The sequence below is a fragment of the Pelophylax lessonae genome (genome assembly GCF_965119305.1).
Source record: "Pelophylax lessonae genome assembly, chromosome: 3".
Lineage (NCBI taxonomy): Eukaryota > Metazoa > Chordata > Amphibia > Anura > Ranidae > Pelophylax > Pelophylax lessonae.
The window spans coordinates 290,758,610-290,784,708 of record NC_138770.1 but is presented as its reverse complement, the minus strand read 5'-3'; the positions used below and the strand labels follow the sequence as shown (position 1 = coordinate 290,784,708).

The 26,099-nt window shown below is 42.4% G+C and overlaps 1 protein-coding gene across 1 annotated transcript in view; it reads right to left on the bottom strand.

Moving 5' to 3' along the window:
• Positions 1–222: 222 nt before the first annotated feature.
• Positions 223–26,099, bottom strand: part of LOC309551103 (putative cation-transporting ATPase 13A4) — a 149,152-nt gene continuing 123,275 nt past the window's right edge. Inside the window, exons 26-30 of the mRNA XM_082251549.1 lie at positions 21,015–21,189; positions 14,570–14,757; positions 7,211–7,299; positions 5,335–5,415; positions 223–802 (exon numbers count right to left, since the gene is read on the bottom strand). Coding sequence (XP_082107675.1) covers positions 566–802; positions 5,335–5,415; positions 7,211–7,299; positions 14,570–14,757; positions 21,015–21,189 — 770 coding nt within the window. The 3' untranslated portion in view covers positions 223–565. The remainder of the gene's footprint in view (positions 803–5,334; positions 5,416–7,210; positions 7,300–14,569; positions 14,758–21,014; positions 21,190–26,099) is intronic.

Here is a 26,099-nt window from a genome sequence, read left to right as displayed (position 1 = left end):
AATATTTATAGAAAAGTGATCTCTTACTAGAATGGTTGTAGCTGATAATCAGTGTTCAAGTAAGATTCTGATATTTTTAAAAACATTCTACTGACATTACAAATGTTTGATAAATGTTCTTATAGGTAAAAGAAAATTATCCAGCATAATACCAAATGTCAAATTTAAAATTTACTTTTTTAATGAAAAACAACTTAATAATTCATGTATCTCTACTTTTAGGGCATCATTGTTTTTAGGCCCAGGACCAGAATATACGACAATTGTGATGGATACCACATAATCACAGTTTTGTTAGAGAGTTATGTAAATGCACATTTGCACAGACATTTCATTTTTATTTTCTTTAGTAAATGTCAAATGCTGAGATCAGTGACCCATTGACTTTAGAAAATCAAGCCCAGTATGCTGAACATGTAGAATGACAGCTGATATTTTAACATTATTTAATGTTAGTAGCATAATATTTCATGGGTAGCAGCATACTTGGATCTTGTAATTTACTCTCCACACTACAGCTGTATAGATCCCTTTACTGCCTTCTTTATTTCTTCTTCCTTTAACATCAATGTATCCCATTCCTTCCATTTGAAACAACTTCTTCATGCTCATAGGCTGGGTTAGTGTACATTTTAGAGTCTCCATTGGTCAGTTTATTGTTCTCATACACTGTGTCTCCAATGGGTGGCCACTCTTTTTCCTCCTCCAGTATAGCTCTTAATTTTTTGTAGTTACTTCCAGGTTTTAATTTTAGACATTTCTTCAAGGCCAGCCAGAGGGCTCTGTTATCCAAAATAAATTCCTAGAAAGAGTATTGAAATATATGGTGTAAATATAGTAACTTTGATTATACACAGTTTACATGTCTTAAACGATTTTTTGATTTACAGCCAAACCATACATTGATTTGTCTTGTTCTGTTTAATTGATTGATTATTGATTTAAAAGCAACTGCTGGTATTTTAGTTTTAGATAGGTTAACATTTAATGAACTGTAAATCATAAAACACTAAACATTAAGAGTAGTCCATCAGTGACAAACAGTTGATATAAAGACATGCTAAAGGTACAATTTATTGTTAGTTATAGCAAACAAGCAGCTTAAAATTCATTTCTACAGTTCAGAATTAAACATAAATCAAGAAAGCTGATTGTTTGCTTTGGCCAGACAGAAATTTTACCTTTAGCACTTTCATCCAGCTTCCTGTTACAATAGAGGCTCTGCCCAAATTTTCAATAGGGCTCACAATTCTCACACTTAGTGAAACTGGCTGGGCATTACAAAAGTAAAGGAATACAGCCACAACAAGTAGTTTCAGTTTCTGCTAAATTGCAAATGGCCACACATTGCTTTAACAGTAATGATGGGCCAAACACCCCCCTGTTAGGTTTACACCAGAACATCTCGAACAGGGAAAAAGTTCTAGCGAACATGCGAACTCTATTAAAGTCTATGGGACACGAACATGAAAAATCAAAAGTCCTCATTTTAAAGGCTTATATGCAAGTTATTGCCATAAAATGTGTATGGGGACCTGGGTACTGCACTGGAGGACATGTATAAATGCAAAACATTTTTTTTTTAAAAGATCATTTTTACAGCAGCAGTGATGTTATTAATGCTCAAAATGAAACAATAAAAATGAAAAATTCCTTTAAATATCATGCCTGGGTGGTCCCCTTAATGTGCCTGTAAAGTGGCAAATCTGTACGATGTATGTAGCCTGTTGCAGCAATACTGACATTTCTAAAGGAAAAAATGTCATTTAAACTTGCTTGTGGCGGTAATGTATTGTCAGCTCCCAGCAATACAGAAAAAATAAATAAAAATAAAAACAGCATAGGGTCAACCCCCCCCCCCCTCCCCCAATCCATACCAGGCCCTTCGGGTCTGGTATGGATTTTAACCACTTTAATACAGGGCACTTCCCTCCCTTCCCGCCCAGGCCAATTTTCCCCTTTTAGCGCTGTTGCATTTTGAATGACAATTGCGCGGTCATGCAACACTGTACCTTCACCAAATTTATGTCATTTTCCCCCCACAAATAGAGCTTTCTTTTGGTGGTATTTGATCACCTCTGCGATTTTTACTTTTTGCTAAACAAATAAAAAAAGACCGAAAAGTTTAAAAAAAAAAAAAAAAAATTTTGTTTATGTTATACAATTTTGTAAATAAATAATTTTTTTCCTGCACTGATGAGCACTGATGAGACTGCACTGACAGGCACTGATGAGGAGGCACTGATGGGGTGGCACTGATGGGGTGGCACTGATGGGGTGGCACTGATAGGTGGCACTGATAGGCGGCACTGATATGCGGCACTGATAGGCACTGATATGTGGCACTGATAGGTAGCACAGATATGCAGCATTGGTGGGCACTGATAGGCGGCACTGCTGGGCACTGATAGGCGGCATTGATGGACACTGATAGGTGGCACTGACGGGCATTGATAGGTGGCACTGACGGGCACTAATGGGCACTGATAGGCGGCACTGGTGGGCACTGATGGGCACTGATGGGCGGCACTGATCGGCACTGACAGGCGGCACTGATGGGCACTAATGGGCACTGATAGGCGGCACTGGTGGGCAATAATGGGCACTGGTGGGCGACACTAAAGGATGGCAGTGATGGGCACTTGTGGGCAGCACTGATAGGGAGGACACTGGTGGGCATCACTGATGGGGAGGGCAATGGGGGGCTCCCTGAGCCCTGATTGCCATCCCTGGTGGCCATAGTGGGCATCCCTGGGGTCATAGTGGGCATCCCTGGGGTCATAGTGGGCATCCCTGGTGGATCTAGTGGCATCCCCCCCCGAGGGTCTGCACTGGTAATCAATGATCTGATTACCAGTGCCGACCCCCCCCCCCCTGTCAGGGGAGCCGCCGATCGGCGCTCCTTTACTCGTGCCTGTCAGGCACGAACTAAGGAAAGCCGATCAACGGCTGTTCCTATTTACTATGTGACCAGCCGTGATTGGACACGGCTGATCACATGGTAAAGAGCCTCCGTCAGAGGCTCTTTACCGAGATCGGAGATGCAGGGTGTCAGACTGACACCTCGCATCACCGATCGCCGCTCTGCGCGCCCCCGGGGGGCGCCCAGAGCGGAGTTATCCTGCCGCCGTCATATGACGTCCGGTCAGGATAACTCAACCACATTCCCGCCGTCAATCTGTAATAGGGCGGGCGGGAAGTGGTTAAGGAAAACGCCACGGCCAAAAAAAAAAAAAAATGGTGTGGGGCCCCCCCAATAATCCATACCAGACCCTTATCTGAGCAAGCAGCCTGGCAAGCCAGGATGGGGGGGGGGCGAGCGCCCCCCCCCCTGAACCATACCAGTCCGCTTGCCCTCAACATGGGGAGGGTGCTTTGGGGTGCCCCCAAAGCACCTTGTCCCCATGTTGATGGGGTTAAGGGCCTCTTCCCGACAACTCTGGGCTGTGATTGTGTGGGTCTCCCATTATGGGATACACAAGCGTAATGAATTACATTAATCTCTAAACTATGGTCCTCATTTACTGTTTTTTAGATTTATACTGCACTCTGACAGTGCTCCTCCCGGTGTGGCTGCTCTGTGACTTTCTGGCTATGCCACGTCTGCTCCAGTTATCTTTGACGGACCATTTATATACAATGTTTTATTTGGCAGATCCATTTGTGCAATTGGGTCCCTTTTGATGTACCCCTTATGGTTCGGGGACTGTTTTTTCATACAACAGAATTAATGCACTATATAGCCTTGTACCCCTGAAGAGGAAAAAACGTTGACTTTTTGAAACGCGTTGGGTGTCTATCTCTGTTACTAACAGCTCACTTAGGCTACGTTTGTACAACTATTCATATACAACCGCATTGTTTTAACTTTGTGTAAGTTATATGCAATAAAATTTGGACTCTTTTTAAACTGACTTTGATCTATGCCCTAAAAAAATCCCACCAGAGGAGGTCTTGTACACATATTACACAGTACACAGACTTACGTTCGGCTCGAACATCAAGCCCATCCCTATTTAACAGTGACTTTATTCAAACCCCTCTAATATGAGTACTAATGCAGCCCTTTCAATCTCTCCACCTCCAGCCTCCATGTTTAGGCTATTATGCATAATAATGCTAGTGTGATACTAAGGATAGCCAGTTGTCTAGGATTGGAGAGAGACAGCACTAGACAGTTGGCCTAACGGCGCAAAAATATAAATCCATTCCTGCACGCATGCCCATATCTTCATAAATATGCATGCTGAGTATTACTCCATTTTCTATACTTTAGTAACTTATAATTAAATGTTATAGATGAGATTATAATTTAAATATATTGCTCCTTGATTATATAAGAATATCCCAAAGTGGCAAAACAGAGTTGGCGACTTTCAGATACAAACAATCAAAAACAGGTTTTGAGCATCTCAAAGAGATACAAAACTGGTAATTATAAAGTTGCTTTATGCATAGAATGTTAGTAGAGCATGTTAATTACACAAATTTAAATAATACAACCACAATTAAAATGGCATTAAAATAAAGATATCATATTTTGGAAACCCTGCCTGTCTGCTCTTGTAAATTAACAGGGTGCACACTTAGGAACAGGCTGGTGCGGAATGTCATGCAAATAATCCCATGCAAGTGCATATCCTGCTTTCCACATTAAGTTCAGTTTTGGTAAATCATGGTAAACCGTCCATGCTATTTAAGATTGATTGCCCAGGGAACAAGCTTAAGACCTAATATAACAGTGTCTACTGTATTTGTGGTGGAAGCTAAAACCTGAATTGTAAAGGGTGGGGACACCTACCATAATTAATAAAGACATCAATATTGAAGTCACAGAAATAAATATGCAGTCTGATAGACTTTATACTAGCAACCTCAACTTTCATACTCTTTCCTACTTTCCTGTTATGGCAGTTGCGCATGTTGGGTAAATATGATCATGCAGCCCAATAAATACCAGAGTTAGCTTGATATGCCCTCTCTTTCTTTGCCTGTACAAGTCTGTGTAAGGACAAGGCTATTACTCTGCTATTCCAGCAAATAGTACTGGAGATTGAGGTTGGGAAGCAATATTTTTAGAGAAAAGGATATTAAGACTATGAAGAGACTTCAGTTGGGCTTTAAGGGCTCACTTCAATTAGTTTGTTCAGTAATAAAATTAAGAGGAATAGAATAGAAAGTGTTTTTTTTTTTTTTTTATTCCTAAGTATCCAACGATATATCATTGAATGGTAGATGATTAGGCCTACAAGAGAATACTCAAAGCTAAAATCTATTTTCATATTAGTGTAATATTCTACATACTGTAAAAAATTAGTTCACAGTGATACTCACCTCCACCACAAATGATACCACAAGACAAATGACCAGCATGACCAACATGTGGATTCTCCAGCTGGTTGGTGTACAGACAAGCTAGGGAAAAAATGATAATATTAATTTTCAGCAGACATTCATCAAGAGGTATTATTGACATGAAGACAGTAGTCAAATCCTGTCCCTACCATTAGAATACGATGTATCACACTCTCAGCTTCACCATGCACAGATATTTTAAAATCTGCAGGAACACATTCTAAGAGCCAGCAGTCTGAGAGTGATTAACACTGGGGCAGTTAACCCTTTACACACACAAACAGTAGCTGCCACCATATGTTGCAATAGAAACATGTGTCATTCACAGTATTTGCTTTAACCACTTGCCGACCGGGCCATAGCCGAATGATGGCTACAGCGCGGTCGACTTATTCTGGGAGGGCGTACAATGACGTCCTCCCAGAATCGCGCTTTCCGTGGGCCCCCTGGGGCATGCACACAGGAGTGTCCGTGCTCGCTGGGTCCCAGGGACCCGGCGCATCACGGATCGTGGTAAAGGGCCAATGAAAGCGGCCCTTAACCACGTGATGCTCCGTCCAATGACGTCCAATGCATTAGACCCCAAAGCAGATCCATCGTCAATCAGGCGACATACCACCAAACTCGAAAAAAAAACCTCCAACCTTATCGAAACTCCCCGCTGAATGCCAGCTCCTCCGCCAGACATCTCTTAAATAGGTAAGGGGGGGAGACATCCGATGACATCAGTGGATGACCTCTCCCCCTTGTAATGTCATCAATCCAACATGCCCCAGTCCGTGATGTCACAAGGTACGTGCATGCTCAGGTAAGGGTCTGGAATGGATTTTGGTGAGGACCCTACCCTGTTTTTATTTTTCTCCTTAGAATCCATATCAGACCTGAAGGGCCTGGTAAAGATTATGGGGAACCCCGCGCAATTTTTTTTGGAGTTTTCTATTGCCAGCATTCTTTTGTTTACATTCATCTGTCAGCAGGGAAGCCTGCTGACAGCTGATGAGTCATTGGTTATTAAGGACTTGGCGGCTTCCCAGCCCGCTGCTTAACAACCAGCTATTCTTCACACAGAATTCAAATCGATCAATCATTTTTCGACCGATCCGAATCTGAATTGTTCCGGAAATTTGGAATTTGTTAGAAAACAAATAAACAAAACTAAATTAAATGAAACTAAACTAATTCTGAAAAGAAATAAACTAAATGAAATTAGAAACATAACGAATCTAAATAAAACAAAACTAATTTTGCCATTCTGCAAATGTCTATGAATAGATTTTTGCTCTGGTATTAAAAAACACCAGATCAGAAATTACTACTGCTTTAAAAAATAATTAAATTATAGAACTTCATTAGGCTTTCCAGGCTCTGGACTAAAGCTTTTTATGATAATTTTCCATTTACGACCAGGCTCAATAAATGGCTGTGTAGATCCTAGCTAAACAGGATTTTTGAAATGAACACTCTTCTGCTAAAGCTGGCCATAGACAGGTTTTATTGTTCCCTCCTGCCAGGGCATTGTTTTTCGACAGCAGGACAAATTGGGCAAAGTCGAATGAATGATTGACATCTGTCAACCAGGGGACATCACACAATGATCGAAATTCAGTCAGTCACTGCTGAACCATCCAAATTTTGATCTATCTTTGGCCAGCATTACAGAGTTTAACAGGATTTATAATTTGGATAACAGGATTTGCGTATGAAGCTGTCTTGTGAATTTTGAAGAAATTAGGGTGGCACTGTGTTCTGTGTGAATCCCCTTTTTCGCCACTTAGTGTGGAGCTTTTTAGATTTCATTACCATCACAATAGAACATTCAGGTAAGACATTACTTATTTTGTGATAATACACCTACCTCTAAAACAACATACATATTCTTGAAGTCAGCAAAAATGAAGAATAGGGTGAGAGTAAATTCTACCACTAATGTAGCCACAAAAATATCTGCAGAGAGAAATGGTGTAAGTCACTGTGTTTCATATTCAGTGCTAAAAGAAATATGAACAAATGAACAAGGCAATCCAAATTCAAAATTTACTGTTTTCAAAATACAACAATTCAAAACACGATGGATAGAGCAATTTACAAAAAAAAAACAAAATTAAATTGAAGACCACCATCTACCTTTCACTTTGCAATAGAGTAAACAAGCGCTCAGACTGTCTCACAGGGATGGTAGGTGCACTTTATGAATGATTCTTAATATTCAATCAAGGAAAACAACGTGGGCAGATATTGCGCACATCAGTGTTTTTACAATGATAATAAATTTACTGATGGCTACACAGGTACTCTTCATCTCATCTGCCACATTTATTATCACAGATATGAATAATGTGTGAACAGTCATAACTGTTAACAGTACTGCAAGCGTCAATATTTTGTGCAGGTATCATAGACATGCACCAACTTTTTAATTTGATATAAAACAGAGAGTTTTTTAGAACTTCCGGTTCCGGCGCCTGATGAGCTAGGCGGCTGTAACGGCGGCTCCGGGAAACATCAGACTAAAAGATCCGGCTTACTAGCTCCCGCGATCGGCGGCTCGCACCTCTTCCACCTCCTACACTTCAGGGGACACACCAGGTATGGACCGCTTCGTAACCCACGGCGCTCCGAGCCCTGGAGAGATCCGCTCGGAGGCGGACTCTCCCGCCTCACATGCAGCCAACATGGCCGCGGCCACCTCTCAACAACACGCAGGCTCCCCGGCCCCCCCGGTTCCTATGGCTGCGGCTCTCCCATGTTCAGAGGATCAATACACTCGCATAGCCCAGGCAGTGGCCGCTCTGATGCTGCCCACCATCACAGCTGCAGTGGACAAGGCTGTCACGGATGGCATTACACAGATCCGCAGGGAGGTGGGGGAGCAGGCTCGGAGGCTCACAGACTTAGAGCACAGACTATCTGAGGTAGAGGACGAGGTCCAATCAAATCTATCCAATGACCAAAAAACGGCACAGACTCAACAATACATATTGGATAAGCTGGAAGATCTCGAGAATCGCTCGCGCAGAAATAACTTGCGAATCATAGGAATCCCCGAGTCTGTTACAGCTGCTACTCTGCCTGACATGTGCTCAAATCGCATTCCCCAGGCACTGGGGATTACAACACCATGCACAGTAGAAAGAGCACATAGACTGGGTCCGCCTTCCAATGATAGGCGCTCACCGCGCCCGGTGATCGTGCGTTTTCTAAATTATGCTGACAGGAATGCCATTCTTAAATCGTACCGCAATGCCAAAGCGTTGCAATTGGAGGGCCACAAGCTGCTTTTATTTGCGGATTATTCGCAAGAAGTCGCAAGGCGACGAAAGGCTTTTCAGCCACTCTGTTCCGCACTGTACCATAAAGGTATTAAATTTACCTTGGCCTACCCTGCGACATTGAGATTTAATACCCCTGCGGGAGATTCTAAGTCTTTTACACACCCTGACGAGGCTTCTGAATTCCTCCAAGCGCACATGCAGGTGGCTATGGAGACCCAGGATTCGTTCCCTGTCTCCCCTTCTTTGGGAGCCAGGGACGCACGTAATCCACGGAAGGATTCATCTAAAAGAGCAAGATATGCGCACAAATCAAATGGAGACCGTCAGCGCTGACTGGATACATGATGCTCCCTCATATGGGATGTGTCACTCGAAATACATTGGCTCTACTACCCCCCAGGATTGTGGTTAAGGCTTTTGACATAATGCCCGGATGACCCCTGCTCTGTAACCTGCTCCTGAGTTCTCATTGTTAGGGCGTTGTTATCCTTCCTCCTATGATCCCTTCCTGGGGTAAAATTAAAATTAAAATTCTTGGCTTCTTCACAGATTTTGCAGTTTTCAAGTGCTCATACCTGATGTTAGCTTCATGTTATCTTATTGATTTATCTTTGTTTTTACTGGTATATGGTTTTCTTACCACTTGTTGTTTCTTGTTGCAACCAGCATCTCCCCACACTTGCCTTGCCGGACGGGCCTTACTGGACACCACTCAGGTTCCAGTGAGGTTGCGGCCGTAGCTACGCGGAGGTCCCAGAGTTTTTATCTGGCTCGCCATGTCTGGACCCGGCGACTTCCGGTTCTCCCACAAGAGGGCTTTGTCGCGGGAGCTGGCCCATTGCCTGCTAGTTCCGGTAACGCCGTGCTGGTGTGATGCGGCTTGTCAGGAAGAAAGCGAAGTCCCAGACTTCTATGGTACGTTTATTTGTATTTCTTTTGCTTTATATCCTTATTATATGTTCGTTTTTTATTGGGAACACCTATCTGTGTCTATTCCGGCAGAAGACAGGCTCTACTACTAAGATTGGCACTCACCCTAGGCCACGGCACCACGCAGACTCCCTCCCCTCTCAGCTATTATTAACCATGCAACTATGTATTCCCCTCCTGTTTGACCCTCCTTGATGTCAAAATAATATCATGGAACGTCAAAGGGCTCCGCTCCCCCCATAAGAGAATGGCGATACTACGACACTTAAAAAGACTAAAGGCAGACATTGCCATTTTGCAGGAAACTCACCTCCCTTCCTCTGATTTCCATCGTATGCACAAAACTTGGGTAGGACAGGTTCGCGGATCTGCGGCAGTCAACCATAAGGCGGGGGTTATTACACTGATTCACAAAGGCCTGCCTTGTGAAATTGTTGCAGAACATACTGATAACGAAGGCAGGTTGCTCACTTTGACCCTTAAGATCAGAGACTCCACTCTGGCTTTAGCAAATGTGTATGCCCCAAATTCCCCCTCCAAATCATACTTTCAATCTCTTACCTCCTCCCTAGCCCCCATAGCCCACCTCCCTCTTTTGGTGGGGGGGGACTTCAATTCGGTGATGGATACCCTAGAAGACAGGTCTAGGGATCAGGGCAAACTTTCCTCCCATCAGTTACAGCCACTTTACCTACCTGATTTTGCGGCTTCTCTAGACCTGACTGATATCTGGCGTCAAGCCAACCCGCTAGGCAGAGAATACTCATTTTTTTCCCACCCGCACGATAGCTTATCTCGCATTGACTACTTTTTCTGCAATCGCTTTTCCCTCCAGAGGTCATCCATTCCCCTAATTGGGGACATGGCGATTTCGGACCACGCTCCAATTTCTCTTGTATACTCCGATTCCCGCTCGCCTAATCCCACTAGAACATGGCGGTTCCCCTCCTTCCTGGCCAAAAACGTAGAATTGCAGTCCCTTCTGAAAAAGGTCTGGACAGACTTTTTGAACGACAACGCGCAACATGCACATGATCCGAATCTCCTGTGGGAAACGGGAAAATCGGTCCTGCGAGGCCACATAATCGCTTTTAGTACGGCTTATAAAAGACAGACCTCAGCCCGATACCATCAAGCCAGCGACACTTTGAGACGAGCACAAGCTAACCTTTCCCTCTCTAACACGTTTACTCATAGAACTGAATGGAAAAAAGCGAAACAAGACTTTGACCATTGGGCTGAATTGTCAGAAAGTTTTCGGCACTCCCTTCAAGACCTTGCACTACACAAATTTGGTAATAAATCCGGGAAACTTTTAGCTCAGCTTTGTAAATCTCAATACACCCCAACGCACATAGCTAAAATCAAAAATTCTAGAGGCGAGATTTGTGTATCACAGGAGGACATCTCTCAGACGATGCACGATTTCTACTCCTCCCTGTACGGCCCAGAACACATTGACCCACAGACGGCGGACACTTTCCTGGGGGGAATTTCGCTCCCCAGGATGGCTCCTGCTGCCCTATCAGAGCTCAATGCCCCCATCACAATTGAGGAGGTCTCCGCTACTATCCACGCTCTCTCCCCTGGCAAATCACCCGGCCCGGACGGGTATACCTCTGATTTTTTTAAACTTATCTCGGACGTAATCTCCCCGACTTTGACGGCGGTGTATCAAAATATCCTAAATGGCGGTCCCTACCTACCCTCTGGTTACCAAGCCCATATTAAACTGATTCCTAAACCAGGCAAGGATCCTCTGGAACCTGGATCTTACCGACCCATATCTCTTTTAAACCTAGATTCCAAACTACTCTCAAAAATCATCGCAAACAGACTGGCGAAAATTATGCCGGACATTATCCACCCGGCTCAAGCCGGGTTCACGAAAGGACGCTCGGCGACCTCTAACATCAGGAAAGTCCTTTCTGTACTGGAAATGGCAAAATCAAACCCTCTACATGACATGGCCATTATTACGCTAGATGCAGAGAAGGCCTTCGATAATGTCAACTTCACGTGGCTTTTTAAAGTGTTGGGTGAACTAGGATTCGACGGGCCTTTTCTGCATCTCATTAAATCTATGTATTCTTCCCCTAATGCTATGGTCATCACGAATGGCCACTCATCTGCATCCTTTTCCCTTTTTAAAGGAACCCGACAGGGCTGCCCCCTTTCCCCCCTGTTATTTAATTTGGCCATTGAGCCGTTATCCCGTTTGCTGACAGCTCACACTGGTCTACACGGTGTGCGAGTGGGAGATCAGGAAGTGAGGTCAGCCATGTTTGCCGATGATATCCTCATCTTCACCTCGAATCCTGCCAAAGACATCCCTCTAATCCATAACATCTTTACAACCTTCCGTTCTTGCGCGGGACTGAAAATTAATTTTTCCAAGAGTGAAATACTGCCTCTCGGACGAACTGATCCACCCCCCTGGGCGTCGGAGTCCGTATTTAAGATTACCAAAAGTCACATTAAATATCTTGGAATTAACATAGGTAAAACCCCCTCATCTATATACACTTTAAACTTCCCACCGGTACTTAAGGACATCACAAAAAAGTTGGAAGCGTGGTCTGGGTTGCCATTGTCTTTGTTGGGTAGATGTCATCTCTTCAAGATGATGTGCTTCCCAAAACTCCTATACCCATTGCAAACGATCCCACTATTATTAAAACACAAAGACACACAACTCCTATATCAATCACTCCAAAAGTTCCTCTGGAGGGGAAAGCGACCTCGAATTGCTCTCAAAAAATTGTTTCTACCAAAATGTGAAGGTGGGGCAAACATCCCCGATATCAGACTTTACAATGTAGCCTGTCTTCTCCGAATAGGTTTAGATTGGGTGTCGGGCCATTCCCACTTCTCAATTTTAGATGTAGAAAAGCAAATGGTTGCCCCTTACACCCTGGGGGCTCTCCTGCACTGCTCCCTTTCAGCTCTGCCAGCTACACTCAAAAACAACCTGCTCCTCAGAGACACTATAATTGCCTGGAGAGAAACGTGTAAATATCTTAATTTATCTACCAGATTTTCAAGATACCTACCCATAGTAGGTCATCCTATGTTCCCTCAACCTCTCCAATATGCTCCATTCCTGCGCTGGACTTTGCTCGACCTAAGGAACTTTGCCCAACTTTTTGATACATCCTCCGGCCGCCCTCTCCCCCTGCAGGAGATCTGCTTCAAGTTCCACATTCCGCTTTCTGATTTTCTCCATGTGCATCAGGCCATTACCTTTGCTTCCCATCTCTGCCGAGATCTCGCCAAGAGCCTTAAACCCTCTCTATTGGACACACTCGTGGGCATTCCCAAGCCAAGTATTTCTAACATATACAAGCCACTCCAACGCCACCGTCTTCTGCAAAAAGCATCGCCATTTACATCACCTTGGGAAAAGGACTTTCACTTTGCAAACCTGTCATCCTGCATCCTGGCAGGATACAGGTCTACTTGCTCTATCATAACCAATGAGTTCTGGAAGGAACAGCAACTGAAAATAGTCCACCGGGCTTATTCTCCCTTCACTTTCTCCCCCACCGCCAATGCTCCGCAAAAATGTGCATGGTGCTTGACTAACAGACCAACTTTATCTCACAGGTTTTGGTCCTGTCCCGCCACATCGAAATTCTGGAAGGAGGTGGAAAGATATGCCCAACGGATCACAGGCCTTACACCGACTGGACACCCGCTTTTACTGCTGTTTGGTTGCCTAGATGGTTGTTCACTGGGCTTAGCCAAGACCCAAACCGAAATTCTTTCCGCAAATAAAGCTTGGCTGTCTACCTACTACATGGTAGCCAGGAGAGCCATACTTCATAACTGGATTAATTACAGCCCTCCTACCCTGCAAGAGGTCACTTCGGAACTTACGAAGCTCCTCAATAGAGACACCATCGATGCTCGGATTTTCACAGGCCTCAATAGTAAATTCTTCATGAAATGGGACACATACATCACTATCGAATACCCAACATACTCCTGCTCCTCCTGGATAGACTCTTTTTTCCAAGCAACTCTTTCAAAATCTTTATCTGACTCCAGTCTGCCTACAAATTCATCTACACCAGCCATTCCGCAATGCCCTTAACTTACTGTGTTATAGCCCTCATACGTTGCCCATCTTTGAGTCTGAGATGGACTTTAATACGCTTGCCGGTAGCTGATGAGTGACTTTAGCCTGAGTGCCCCTAACCTGTTGTGCCCTAAAGTGTGGGTGCAATCCATCGTGCACCGGCACTTTACACGTTCATGATGTAGAGTGCTCCTGGGAGTGCCATTCCCGTCTCTATTTCACCTATATGGGACCCTAGGAATGCAACATAATGCTTGATATTTTGGTTACTTTTCAGGTGTGATTGCGTTCCTCCTATATTTCTTCATAGGTTCCCACCTTACCCTACCACCTTACCTTCTCCCCTCCTCGTTATTACTTGCCTTGCCTTTCCCAACCCTTCCCTCCCCCCCCGCCTCTTCTTCTACAGTCCTAACTTCCAATATCCCTCCTCCTCCATTTCTCCCCTTACCCCCCCCCCCTTTTCACTGCTATCCTTCCCTAATCACTATGGTAATTTGTTTGGATTTATCAGTCTTTTCTGGTTCTCTTGTTTTAAATAGCAGTTTTCAAGTCAACCGTTTAGATGTTGTTTTGCTGAACCTTGGCTATTCTGTTATTTTGGAAAATTTCAATAAAAACTTTATTTGAAAAAAAAAAAAAACAGAGAGTTTTCAAAATGTGGGACAAATTATGTGCAGGTCTAGGAGAATTCAATGCAACACAAAGAATGTCAAACGAGAACACTCTGTGCAGCAATGTATATGGTACACAATCTACAAAACTGTTGCAAAAGTTGTTGCGTGGCCACAGATTGCTAATGCAAACATTTTGCCATGCGCCAATTACACAGCTCCCTGACAGTCTTACAAAACCAATAGAAAACACTATGACCGTTAATGATTGCTATGATGGTTGATCGCATTAAAACCAAAGCCATCAATGAACTCACAATTCGTATACAGTGGTTTACGAAATGGTTTTCCCTTAGAGAAGATGAAGGCTAAGATGACCAGGTGTACAGCAGTGAGGAGCCACAATGTTGTGTTCGTAAAGCTATTATAATTCTTCGTAGATCTTTTGTGTATTAGTATATAAGTAAGATTTTCGTTCAAGCTTTTATTCCCTGGATAACAGGCACTGCAAAAGAATTAAATAATAGTTAATAATTTAATGCATGTAGGTTAGTAAAAATATCTTTGTTAGTAACTGTATACATGAAATGCTACCATAAAAAATGAATGCCGCTAAATACAGAGTTTAAATAATAATAACAATAATAATAATGACCAATTAAATAAAATATTTGGGGCTTTTAAATGGTGCAAAAACACACAAAAAATGTTTTTATATAGAAAATTCAGGTATATTTTTTTATTGATACAAAATATAAAAATATCAAATGTAAAAAATTACATTTTACATATTGCTGAACAGTAGATCCAATACACTCAACATGTTTCGCTATCACATATTAGCTTCTTCAGGAGATGATTGGAAACTACAAATGTAAAATATCACAGGTCACCTGGGGAGAATCCTATGACAGAGATTAGTGCTAATGCACAAATTGGAATGTTTTAAGAAAAACCTAGGCTTTCTATTCATAATCCTGCCTGTGGAGGGACATCAGCAGGGGAAGGTATCGGACCACCAAACAATCCTTCACTTTCAATACAGGATACAGTAGGACCACAATCCAATCATATCTGACTATTACAGGTAATGACAAATCTTCCTCCTGATGTAGGGACTGACCACAGGAATTCCCATTGAGTCACTAGGTGTCTCTCATTGCACTAATCCTCCTCCATGGTTGTTGCCACAATTTTTTTGTGATTTTTTTGTGTTTTTGCACCATTTAAAAGCCCCTCGTCTTTCATTTAATTGATCATGTTTAATTGAGGGGCATGGTGCTGAATGACCTTCAGACCCCCATCTCTTTTTTTTTTGATCAATAATAATAAGTAAACTGTTTTCAAAGGATTTGTAATTCTGTTTAGCTAGTCATATGATCCATATATCCCTTGCCAGACAATGCAGCCAGGTCTTTGACTCCTCTGCAGATTGCACCGCAAATGCTGCTTGGTATTGAACAATGAAGGAGAAAGAGAACCTAGATGAGGTTTGATTAACAACACTGTTCATAGTAATAGAGCCCTAGAGATAAAATACATATATGACACATGTTTTACCTGCTGAAAACATGTTTGTATTTTGTCTATTTCTAAAATCTACACAGATCTGCTGCACAGCACAAATCTGTCTGGCAGGGGAGGGAACCTGATCTTTCATTGCTGCAGTTTCACTGTGCCTAAACAATGAAAGTAACATACTGATGAGCTAATTTCTCTGTCATTCCGCTGTATCCTCCTATCAGCATGCTTGTTGCACTGCTGCAGAATTGACTGTTTCCTTGTACTGCTACTCCCTCCTTCAGTCTAAGCCCTGCTGTACAGGAATTGCAAGATGCTAATACCTAGTCAAATTAGGGTTCTTACAATGCCCATATTTGAAAAAAGATTATATTTACTAATGTAAATTATACAGCATATATAAAATATACTGTGCTGTAAAGAAAAAAAGTTTTCAAAAATATATATTTTGTTTATTTTTAGCAATTTACAAAATGCAAAGTGAGCAAACTAAAGAAAAATCGAAATCAAACCAGTATTTGGTGCCCTTTGGCTTCAAACCAGCGTAACCTCAGGTAGGAGTCTAATGTCACTACTTGTTGCCATGTGATCCACCCTAAGGTTTCATCTACCGGTAGACGAAACATCAGAGCAGAACGCACAGCAACAGGTTGTGATGTCAGACCCCTACTGGAAGTGAAACAATGGAAGTTATACTAGCAGGGATGTGGTGAGATGCCGAAATATTCAGTTCACAAACAGAGGGACCTAACATTGAATCACTGTTTGGGACCTTTTAGATGGGCTTGTTTTTAATTATGCTTGTGAGTAGTATTCTAATTGTGGTATGAATAAATGCAGTCTTGTTTTACAATATTACACTATTGGAGTTTTTTTTTATTTTTTTTTATTTTACATGAGCAACCAATGGAACCCCTTATTGGGGAAGAGGAGCAGAGATTGAAATGCTGCATCTATTCAAATGAGCTCATATCATTAGTTTGAGAGGCATTGAGAGTCTGTGAGTGGATTTAAAAACTGGCAAGTGGTGTCTATCACATTATAATGATTGAAGAATATGTTTTTGGATGAACTCGCACAAGGCTGACATGACACTGGGAAATATCACTGGTGTACCAACATTATTAACCTGAATGGACACTTATTTAGATGGACATTAATATATAAGTTGTTAATGGTGTACTTGATTTGTTTACTTGATTTGATTTTTCATCACTTCTTTTGTTTGTAAATTACCACTGTGCTGCCTCATATTCAATCTTACTGTGTTTTGATGAATATGATACAAATGAAGACATGTCATGCTTACTTCCCTTCAACATCAGAAGATGTCCAGCAGTGCAATTAGCACAAAACTGGTGGAAACCAGTGGGACCCAGGTACACTCATCTATCTGGAAAAGTCTGACCAGAAGCAGTTTCAGGTCAAAATTGTGGCCAAAAAGCCATACCTCTGACATGGAAACAAGGCTATGCAACTCAACTGTCGTTGAAAAAATTGGAACTGGGGTACAGAAATATGGCAGCAGGTGTTCTGGACTGATGATGGGTCAAAATTGTATATATTTGGCTGTAGCAGGAGGCAGCTTCTTTGCCGAAGGGCTGGAGAGCTGTACAATAATGAGTGTCTGCAGGCAACAGTGAAGTATAAGGGGGAATCCTTGCAAGTTTAGGGTTGCATTTCTGCAAATAAAGTTGGAGATTTGGTAAGGAAGGATCAATGGTGTCCTTGATATTAAAAAATACAGGCAGATATTTATCCACCATACCATCAGGAAGGTGTGTGATTGGCGACAAATTTATTCTGCAGCAGGAAAATGACCCCAAACATACAGTCAATGTCATTAAGAACTATCTTCAGTGTAAATAAGAACAAGGGGTCCTGGAAGTGAAGGTTTGGCCCCCACAGAGATCCAATCTCAATATCATCGAGTCTGTCTGGGATTAGGAATGATCGAACTTTTGAAAAGTTCAGTTCGGCCAGAACATCCGAACTTCCCGAAAGTTCGGCCCGGATTTCAGAACCCCATTGAAATCAATGGAACCCGAACATCAAAAAAAAAGATAATTTTTCAGTAGAACAGGGATGTGGGACCCTCCTTTAACACCTATATGATCTTTTTTTCTGGTTCTGGACATTATACAGAGCTGAAACTTCACAGGTACACCTTTTAGACCCCCCAGACACAAAATCACACAAAAAAAGTTCTTAAAAATTGTCATTTTTGATAAAAAAAGCCAATTATTGAAAAATGTTTAAAAAAAGAGAGATTTTTTGAAGTTTCAGCTCTGTAGCATGTCCAGAACCATAAAAAAAAAGATCGTTTGTATTAGAAAACTTTCAGCACAGGAGTATGGCTTCGCTGCTGTAACACCTTGCCGGTTTAATAGAAGGCATTTTTTTGGGTTCTTTGCAGTCAGGAAAAACATCTGAACTTGTGTATAGTGGTACTGTGCACAAGTTCAGATGTTTTGCCTGCCTCCAAAACCCCCCAAAAAATGCCAGCAAAAACACACCTGGGCATTTTTTTTTTGACGCTAGCGTTTTTTTGGCATTTTTTTGGGTTCTTTTGAGGCAGGCAAAACATCTGAACTTGTGTTTAGTGGTATATATACACACATAATTATATGTATATAGACACCTAGCCATATATAGGTGTGATAGTAGCAGAAATATATTACTGTAAATGATTTCATTAGCGCAAGCATATATTTCTGCTACTATTACACCTATATATGTCTAGGTGTGTATATAAATATATGGATGTGTGTATATACACCACTATACACAAGTTCAGATGTTTTGCCTGCCTCAAAAGAACCCCAAAAAATGCCAAAAAAACGCTAGCGTCAAAAAAAAAATGCCCAGGTGTGTTTTTGCTGGCATTTTTTGGGGGTTTTTGGAGACAGGCAAAACATCAGAACTTGTGCACAGTACCACTATACACGAGTTCAAATGTTTTTCCTGACTGCAAAGAACCCAAAAAAATGCCTTCTATTAAACCGGCAAGGTGTTACAGCAGCGAAGCCATACTCCTGTGCTGAAAGTTTTCTAATACAAACAATCTTTTTTTTCATGGTTCTGGACATGCTACAGAGCTGAAACTTAACATGTACACTTTTTAGACCCCCAGATACTGAATCCAAAGTAAAAATCAAAAAATCTCTTTTTTTTTTTTAATTTTTCAATAATTGGCTTTTTTATCAAAAATGACAATTTTTAAGAACTTTTTTGTGTGATTTTGTGTCTGGGGGGTCTAAAAGGTGTACCTGTGAAGTTTCAGCTCTGTAGCATGTCCAGAACCAGAAACAAAAGGATTGTTTGTATTAGAAAACTTTCAGCTCAGGGGGTTAGCTTCTCTCCTCGGTTTTCACACCTTGCCGGTTTCAAAGCAGGCATTTTTTTGGGTTCTTTGCAGTCAGGAAAAACATCTGAACTTGTGTATAGTGGTACTGTGCACAAGTTCAGATGTTTTGCCTGCCTCCAAAACCCCCCAAAAAATGCCAGCAAAAACACACCTGGGCATTTTTTTTTGACGCTAGCGTTTTTTTGGCATTTTTTTGGGTTCTTTTGAGGCAGGCAAAACATCTGAACTTGTGTATAGTGGTATATATACACACATAATTATATGTATATAGACACCTAGCCATATATAGGTGTGATAGTAGCAGAAATATATTACTGTAAATGATTTCATTAGCGCAAGCATATATTTCTGCTACTATCACACCTATATATGTCTAGGTGTGTATATAAATATATGGATGTGTGTATATACACCACTATACACAAGTTCAGATGTTTTGCCTGCCTCCAAAACCCCCCAAAAAATGCCAGCAAAAACACACCTGGGCATTTTTTTTTGACGCTAGCGTTTTTTTGGCATTTTTTTGGGTTCTTTTGAGGCAGGCAAAACATCTGAAATTGTGTATAGTGGTATATATACACACATAATTATATGTATATAGACACCTAGCCATATATAGATGTGATAGTAGCAGAAATATATTACTGTAAATGATTTCATTAGCGCAAGCATTTATTTCTGTTACTATCACACCTATATATGTCTAGGGGTATATATACAGACATATATGTGTATATATATACCCCCTATACACATGTTAAGATGTCATGTCTGACATCAAACATGTCCTCAAAAAAGCACTGGCAGTGGCAGCCCCTGCAGCATAAAAAATGCTTGGCTGGTGAGAAGCCATATTCCAGTTCCGAAGCAACTCAGAGAAATGATCATTTCTCTATAGCGGTCACCCTGCTATGGAAGGGTTTTGTCACCCTGCCATAGCAGTCACTGCCAGTTAACCCTACACTACACTACGGCCCCCTGACACTTAACACTTTCCCTACAGAAACTAATTTTTTAAGCTAACTTAAGTGTAAAGGAGCACTCTAACTACACTAGATATCCCTTTCCTCACACTAATAAATGGCTAAATGACACTTTTAAAGTAAAATTAACAGAACTGCTTCCACTCTCTTCCATGTCCAGTATAACAATGCTAGGAATATGGCGGGGGCGATCTTATATACTGGGGGGCGTATTCACTAATGATTGGTCTAGGGACCCCCTAGTCACTCCAATCACATTCCTAGCATTCTCCTGCCCCCTCAATTGGCTTTTGCTAATGGTTCTGGTCCAATCACAGGCTTTTAAAGCCCATTTCCTGAAGCATTGCATTTTGGTCGGTTCTGGTTGCCGAATTCCGAACTTTTTGGGCAAAAAGTTCTAAATTCGGCCGAACCTCGAACACCCAATGTTCGGGCCGAACCGATGGTCGACCCGAACCGTTCGATCATCCCTATCTGGGATTACACGAAGAGACAGAAGGATTTGATGCAGCCTATACCCACTGAAGATCTGTGGTTAATTCTCCAATATGTTTAGAACAACCTACCTGCCGACTTTCTTAAAAACTGTGCGTAAAAGTATACCTAGAAGAATTGATGCTGTTTTGAAGGAAAACTGTGGTCACATCAAATATTGATTTGATTTGGATTTCTCTTCTGTTTCTTTATTCTCCATTTTGTTAATTGATAAAAAAAAAAAAAAAAAAAACTAATATCACTTCTGTTTCTGAAAGCACTGTATATGTTTGTCAAGAGTCATGACAGAAATATAGGAACCCAATTCCTAATTTATGTAAAGAAATCGAAGATATACCTATTACTGTTAGAATCCATTTTATTATTTCATATACAAAAATGTAGTTAAAAGTTTACCTATAAACATCATCTGTGCTGTACCATGGCTGCTCCTGGATTATAAGAAATGCATATGTCTGCATGGCTATCGTAAATAGAACATTGTACATCACTGAAAACAGCATAGATGGAGAGATCAGCTGCCCTGGTGGTCTGTATGGTGCCAGTTTATGGTATGCAGGAGTTGAACTCACTGAAAAAAAGGACAGGGTAAGCAGAGATTAGCAGCTGCTTGTGTTCTAGGAAGTCTACTGTACTTGCCTATTGTAATACAAAAACTTCCAGTCATAAGTCTAGGAACACCTAGGAAATTCATACAAAGTTATAACAACATGAAAAATATTGGTGGGGACAGATCTGTTGACCTGTTATAAAGGTTATGCCTCTTATGATAAACAGCAGGCAGTGGGCAGATCCATAGCAAATAGACAGCCTGTTATTGGCTATAGAATCCTCCCACTGCCTTCTGTCAATCACAAGGAGAGAACGGATCTGATAGGGGACTATTACTCGGCTTTCCCATCAGGCTCTACCCTATGTCAGTGTCACTGAATGCTAGGAGCATCTTTAACAGTCAAGGACAGGTGAGAAGGGGAGGAGGTAGCAACAGCAAATATGCCACCAGTTATGCAGTCTGTCTGTCTCTGTACAGTTGATGGTAATTACATCCAGCTTCATTATCTCCGAATTGGAGGTAATTATTTTTGAATCTGGTGCATGATTAGCGCCATTTTGTAAAAGTGGCCTTAATAGGAGCTACCTAAATCTGCAATATATGTTGATAAAGATACCGAAATGGGCTGAATAGATGTTGGAACCTAGCACAGGCCATTGTCAAGGTTTATCCCAGTAGAAAAGTGTTGTTAGCATTTTATTGACCACCCCCCCCCCCTCCACACACATACTGTTTTCTATGAACACACACCTCAATAACATAAAAACTGCAAAATCTTTACTTTAGGTGAATTTCAGAAAAAAGTGGCATTTATTTAGAGGTCATACAGCCCATTACAAAATACTGATTTTAGAGTAAGGGCTGGTTCACACCATACGTGCATGAAAACTGATGAGAAAACCATGCAGATTTCACTTGCAGAGACATGCATTTACATCAGTTTCCCATCACTTCACATCAGTTTTCATGCGCATTTCAGTGAGTTTTTATGCATGTTGACATCAGTTTTCATGCACATCAGTTTTGTGCCCTGTGTGTATCATGTCAGATTCCTGCACAGAAAAAATCTACATGTGATACCAATGTTGTGGTGTGAACAAGGCACATAGAGAACAATTGTTTTTTTGTGCCCTTGCAGAATGCGTGAAGAAAAACTTCCCTGCACATGGTGTGAACGAGGCCTAAATAGATATGTTTGCTCTACTCTTTTACAGGAGAGCTATTGTCACGTACCTGGGAGGAGTCTGAGTTGACGAGGTCGGCCTCTCTTATATCTCCGGCCCAGACCCCACTGAAGGTGAGACAGAGGGTGTCAAAGGCCAGGAGGGACACGAGTGCCTGTGGTTGTTGATGGATCAGGATAGGCTGCTTGTCCGGATCCCGGAAACTGGAACATGCAATGAAGTATGGAACAGGTGCAGCAGATAGCCAGGCAAGCACTCGGGTAGTTCTGAGAGAAGAGGTTTGAGACAGAGTCAGAGTAGTAGGAAAGCCAGGGTCATCAACAGGCGGTGCAGCAGGGTACCAAATCGTAAGCAGAGCCAAAGTCAGGGACAGAGCCGGGTCAGGTTTAGCAGAGAAGCAGAAGCAGAATCCAAGTCCAAGTTCAGAACAAGCCAGGTCAGCAACAGGGAAGCATACAGGTATCATCAGGTCACAGGAAACAGCTGAAGATCAGTCAGCACAGGAAACAGGATTGAACTTCCTTTAAATAGCCTGTCTGGCGCCACGCCCATTAGTCATTCTTCTGGGAATAGCCTGTGCACGGCCACGCCCCAGACGTCTCACAGGGATTCCCTGACATTGCCCCCCCCCTTAAGGGCAGCCTCCAGATGCCCAACATAGACCGTTTTTCAGGATGTTGAAGAAGGTAGGCTCGTAGCAATCGAGGAGCATGGACGTTTGAAGCAGGTTCCCAGGAATTATCCTCAGGGCCATAGCCCTTCCACTTGATAAGAAGCTGTGTCCGACCACCCCTTCTTCTACAGTCCAGAATAGACTCCACCTCAAATTCTTCATTACCTTCGATCAAAAGGGGAGCAGGAACTTCAGATCCACGATCTGGGAAGGGGTTGGGAACTGCTGACTTCAGTAAAGAAACGTTGACACACGGGATGGATCTTCAGATTACCTGGTAAGATTAATTCGAATGCCACAGAATTGATCTTCTTCCTGATAGAAAATGGACCTAGGTATCTTGGGCCAAGCTTTTTTGAGGGTCACTTTAATCTCAGGTTTGCTGTAGATAGCCAGACCTTATCCCCCCGTTTTAAATTCAAATTCCCTCTCCTTCTTTTATCAAAAATTTTTTTATTACCAGCATGTGCCTTCAAAATGGTTTCCCGCAAAAGCTGACTGTTGGCATTAAGAAAATTTAGTCTTTCTTGTACAGCTCGTACAGCAGATTCCATAGGTAACTCAGGTAGGAAGGAGGGGTGATATCCATAATTGGCATAGAAAGGAGACTGCTTGGTGGCGGAATGGACGGAGTTATTATAAGCAAATTCCGCTAAAGGGAGGAGTAACACCCAGTCGTCTTGAGAAAAAGAAGAGAAGCACCTTAAATATTGTTCAAGAGTTTGGTTTGTCCACTCGGTCTGTCCGTTTGTTTGTGGGTGGTAGGCAGAAGACAAGCAAAGTTCAATGTTTAATGCTTCACATAAAGCTTTCCAAAACTTGGAAGTGAACTGCACCCTACGATCAGAGACAATGCTGGCTGGAATGCCATGCAATCTCACCACTTCTTTGATAAAGGTGGAGGCAGTTTCGGAGGCAGAGGGAGTTCCTTTCAGAGGTATAAAGTGTGCCATCTTGGAAAGACGATCAACTACGACAAAGATTGTGGTAAACCCTTCAGATGGAGGAAGTTCCACAATAAAGTCCATAGAGATCATACTCCATGGTTTTTCAGGTACGGGGAGGGATTCCAACAGGCTCCAGGTCTTGGCCCGATCAGACTTGTTTCTGAGACACACAGAGCAGGATCTGACATAGTTTTTACAGTCCTTTAACCAATCTGGCCACCAAAAGGAACGGGAGACCAAATCAGAGGTTTTATGGATACCAAAGTGTCCAGCCAGAAGATGATCATGACACTTCTTAAGAATGGTGACCCTCAGTTGTTCGGGAATAAAAATTTGTTCCTTGTGGAAATAAAGTCCATCCCTCTGCTGGAGATGCAAGTTCAGAGGAGGTGGGGAGTTTGCAACTGTCCCCTTGATCTGTGACATCAAGTCTGTTTGCAAGAGTAGGAAATTCTTAGCTGGCAAGATGGTGTCAGGTTCAGGAGGTAGAGCTGGTTCAGGAAACATGCGAGAAAGGGCATCAGGTTTGCAATTCTTAGAGCCCGGACAAAAAGTTATATGGAACACAAATCGAGAGAAGAAAAGTGCCCATCTTGCCTGTCGAGGTCTTAATCGTTTTGCGGTTCTTAAATATTCTAAGTTCTTATGGTCCGTAAAAATAAGGATAGGGTGTGCAGCCCCTTCCAGTAGGTAGCGCTATTCCTCCAGGGCAGCCTTTATGGCTAACAGTTCACGATCTCCTACGTCATAGTTCCTCTCAGAGGAGCTTAATTTTCTGGAGAAAAAGGCAATAGGGTAAAGTAGGGACTTGGCTCCTTGTCGTTGGGACAGTATAGCCCCGACCGCATTTTTCAGAGGCATCCACTTCAAGTACATAGGCTAAAGCGGGATCTGGGTGTTTTAAAATGGGAGCGGAAGTAAACAGAGTCTTTAATAGTTCAAAGGCGGCTTGAGCCTCTGGAGTCCATTTGAATGGGGTAAACCGTTTGGTCAGCTGTGTGATGGGGGCTATGATGCCAGAAAAGTTCTTTATAAACTTCCTGTAAAAATTAGCGAAGCCCACAAAGCGCTGTACTGCTTTCTTGTCCTCGGGGGCAGGCCATTCCAGTACGGCAGATACCTTTTGCGGGTCCATAGCAATGCCATCCGCAGAGATAATGAGTCCCAGAAATTGGATAACCTGTTTTTCGAACTCACATTTCTCCGCCTTTGCGTAAAGACGGTGTTGGCGAAGTCTGTCCAGTACCTTCTTTACATGGTTTCTGTGTAGGTCGAGAGAACTAGAAAATACAAGGATATCATCCAAGTATACGATGATAAACAAATCAAGATAGTCCCGAAATATATCATTAACAAGATGTTGGAATGGGGCTGGGGCATTACAAAGACCGAATGGCATGACCAGATATTCGAAATGCCCAAAGCACGTTCGAAGCGCGGTTTTCCATTCATCTCCTTCACGAATTCTGACTAGGTTGTAGGCACCCCTCAAATCAAGTTTGGAGAACACCTTTGCCCCTTGTAACCTCTGGAAAAGTTCGGGAATTAGGGGAAGAGGATAACGATTCTTGACAGTTATTTTATTGAGATCGCGATAATCCACACAGGACCTAAGGGTATGGTCCTTTTTCTCAACAAAGAATATGCCCGCTCCTGCGGGTGAAGTGGAGGGTCGGATGAATCCTTTTTCCAGGCTTTCATTAATGTAGTTACGGAGAGTCTCTAATTCGAGCTCAGAGAGAGGATAGATCCGGCCAAAAGGTATTTCAGCCCCTGGCAACAGTTCAATGGGGCAATCGTATGTACGATGGGGAGGAAGAGAATCAGCGCTCTTTTTATTGAAAACATCCAGGTATTCGTGGTAAACTGTGGGTACCAGTTTCAAGACTTCGGGGTCCGGATGGATACCAAGGAGAGAGGTAACAGTAAGAGACTCCTCAGGAACACAGTGTGCCCGGCAGTAGGGAGAAGAGAAGGAAATCTCACCCATGACCCAATTGATGCTAGGGTTATGGGCCTTCAGCCAGGGTATACCAAGAATGACAGGAAACATTAGTTATGTTATAACGTCCAGGCAAAGGAATTCTTGATGACCAGAGGAGGAAGAGCAGAAAATTGGAGCCG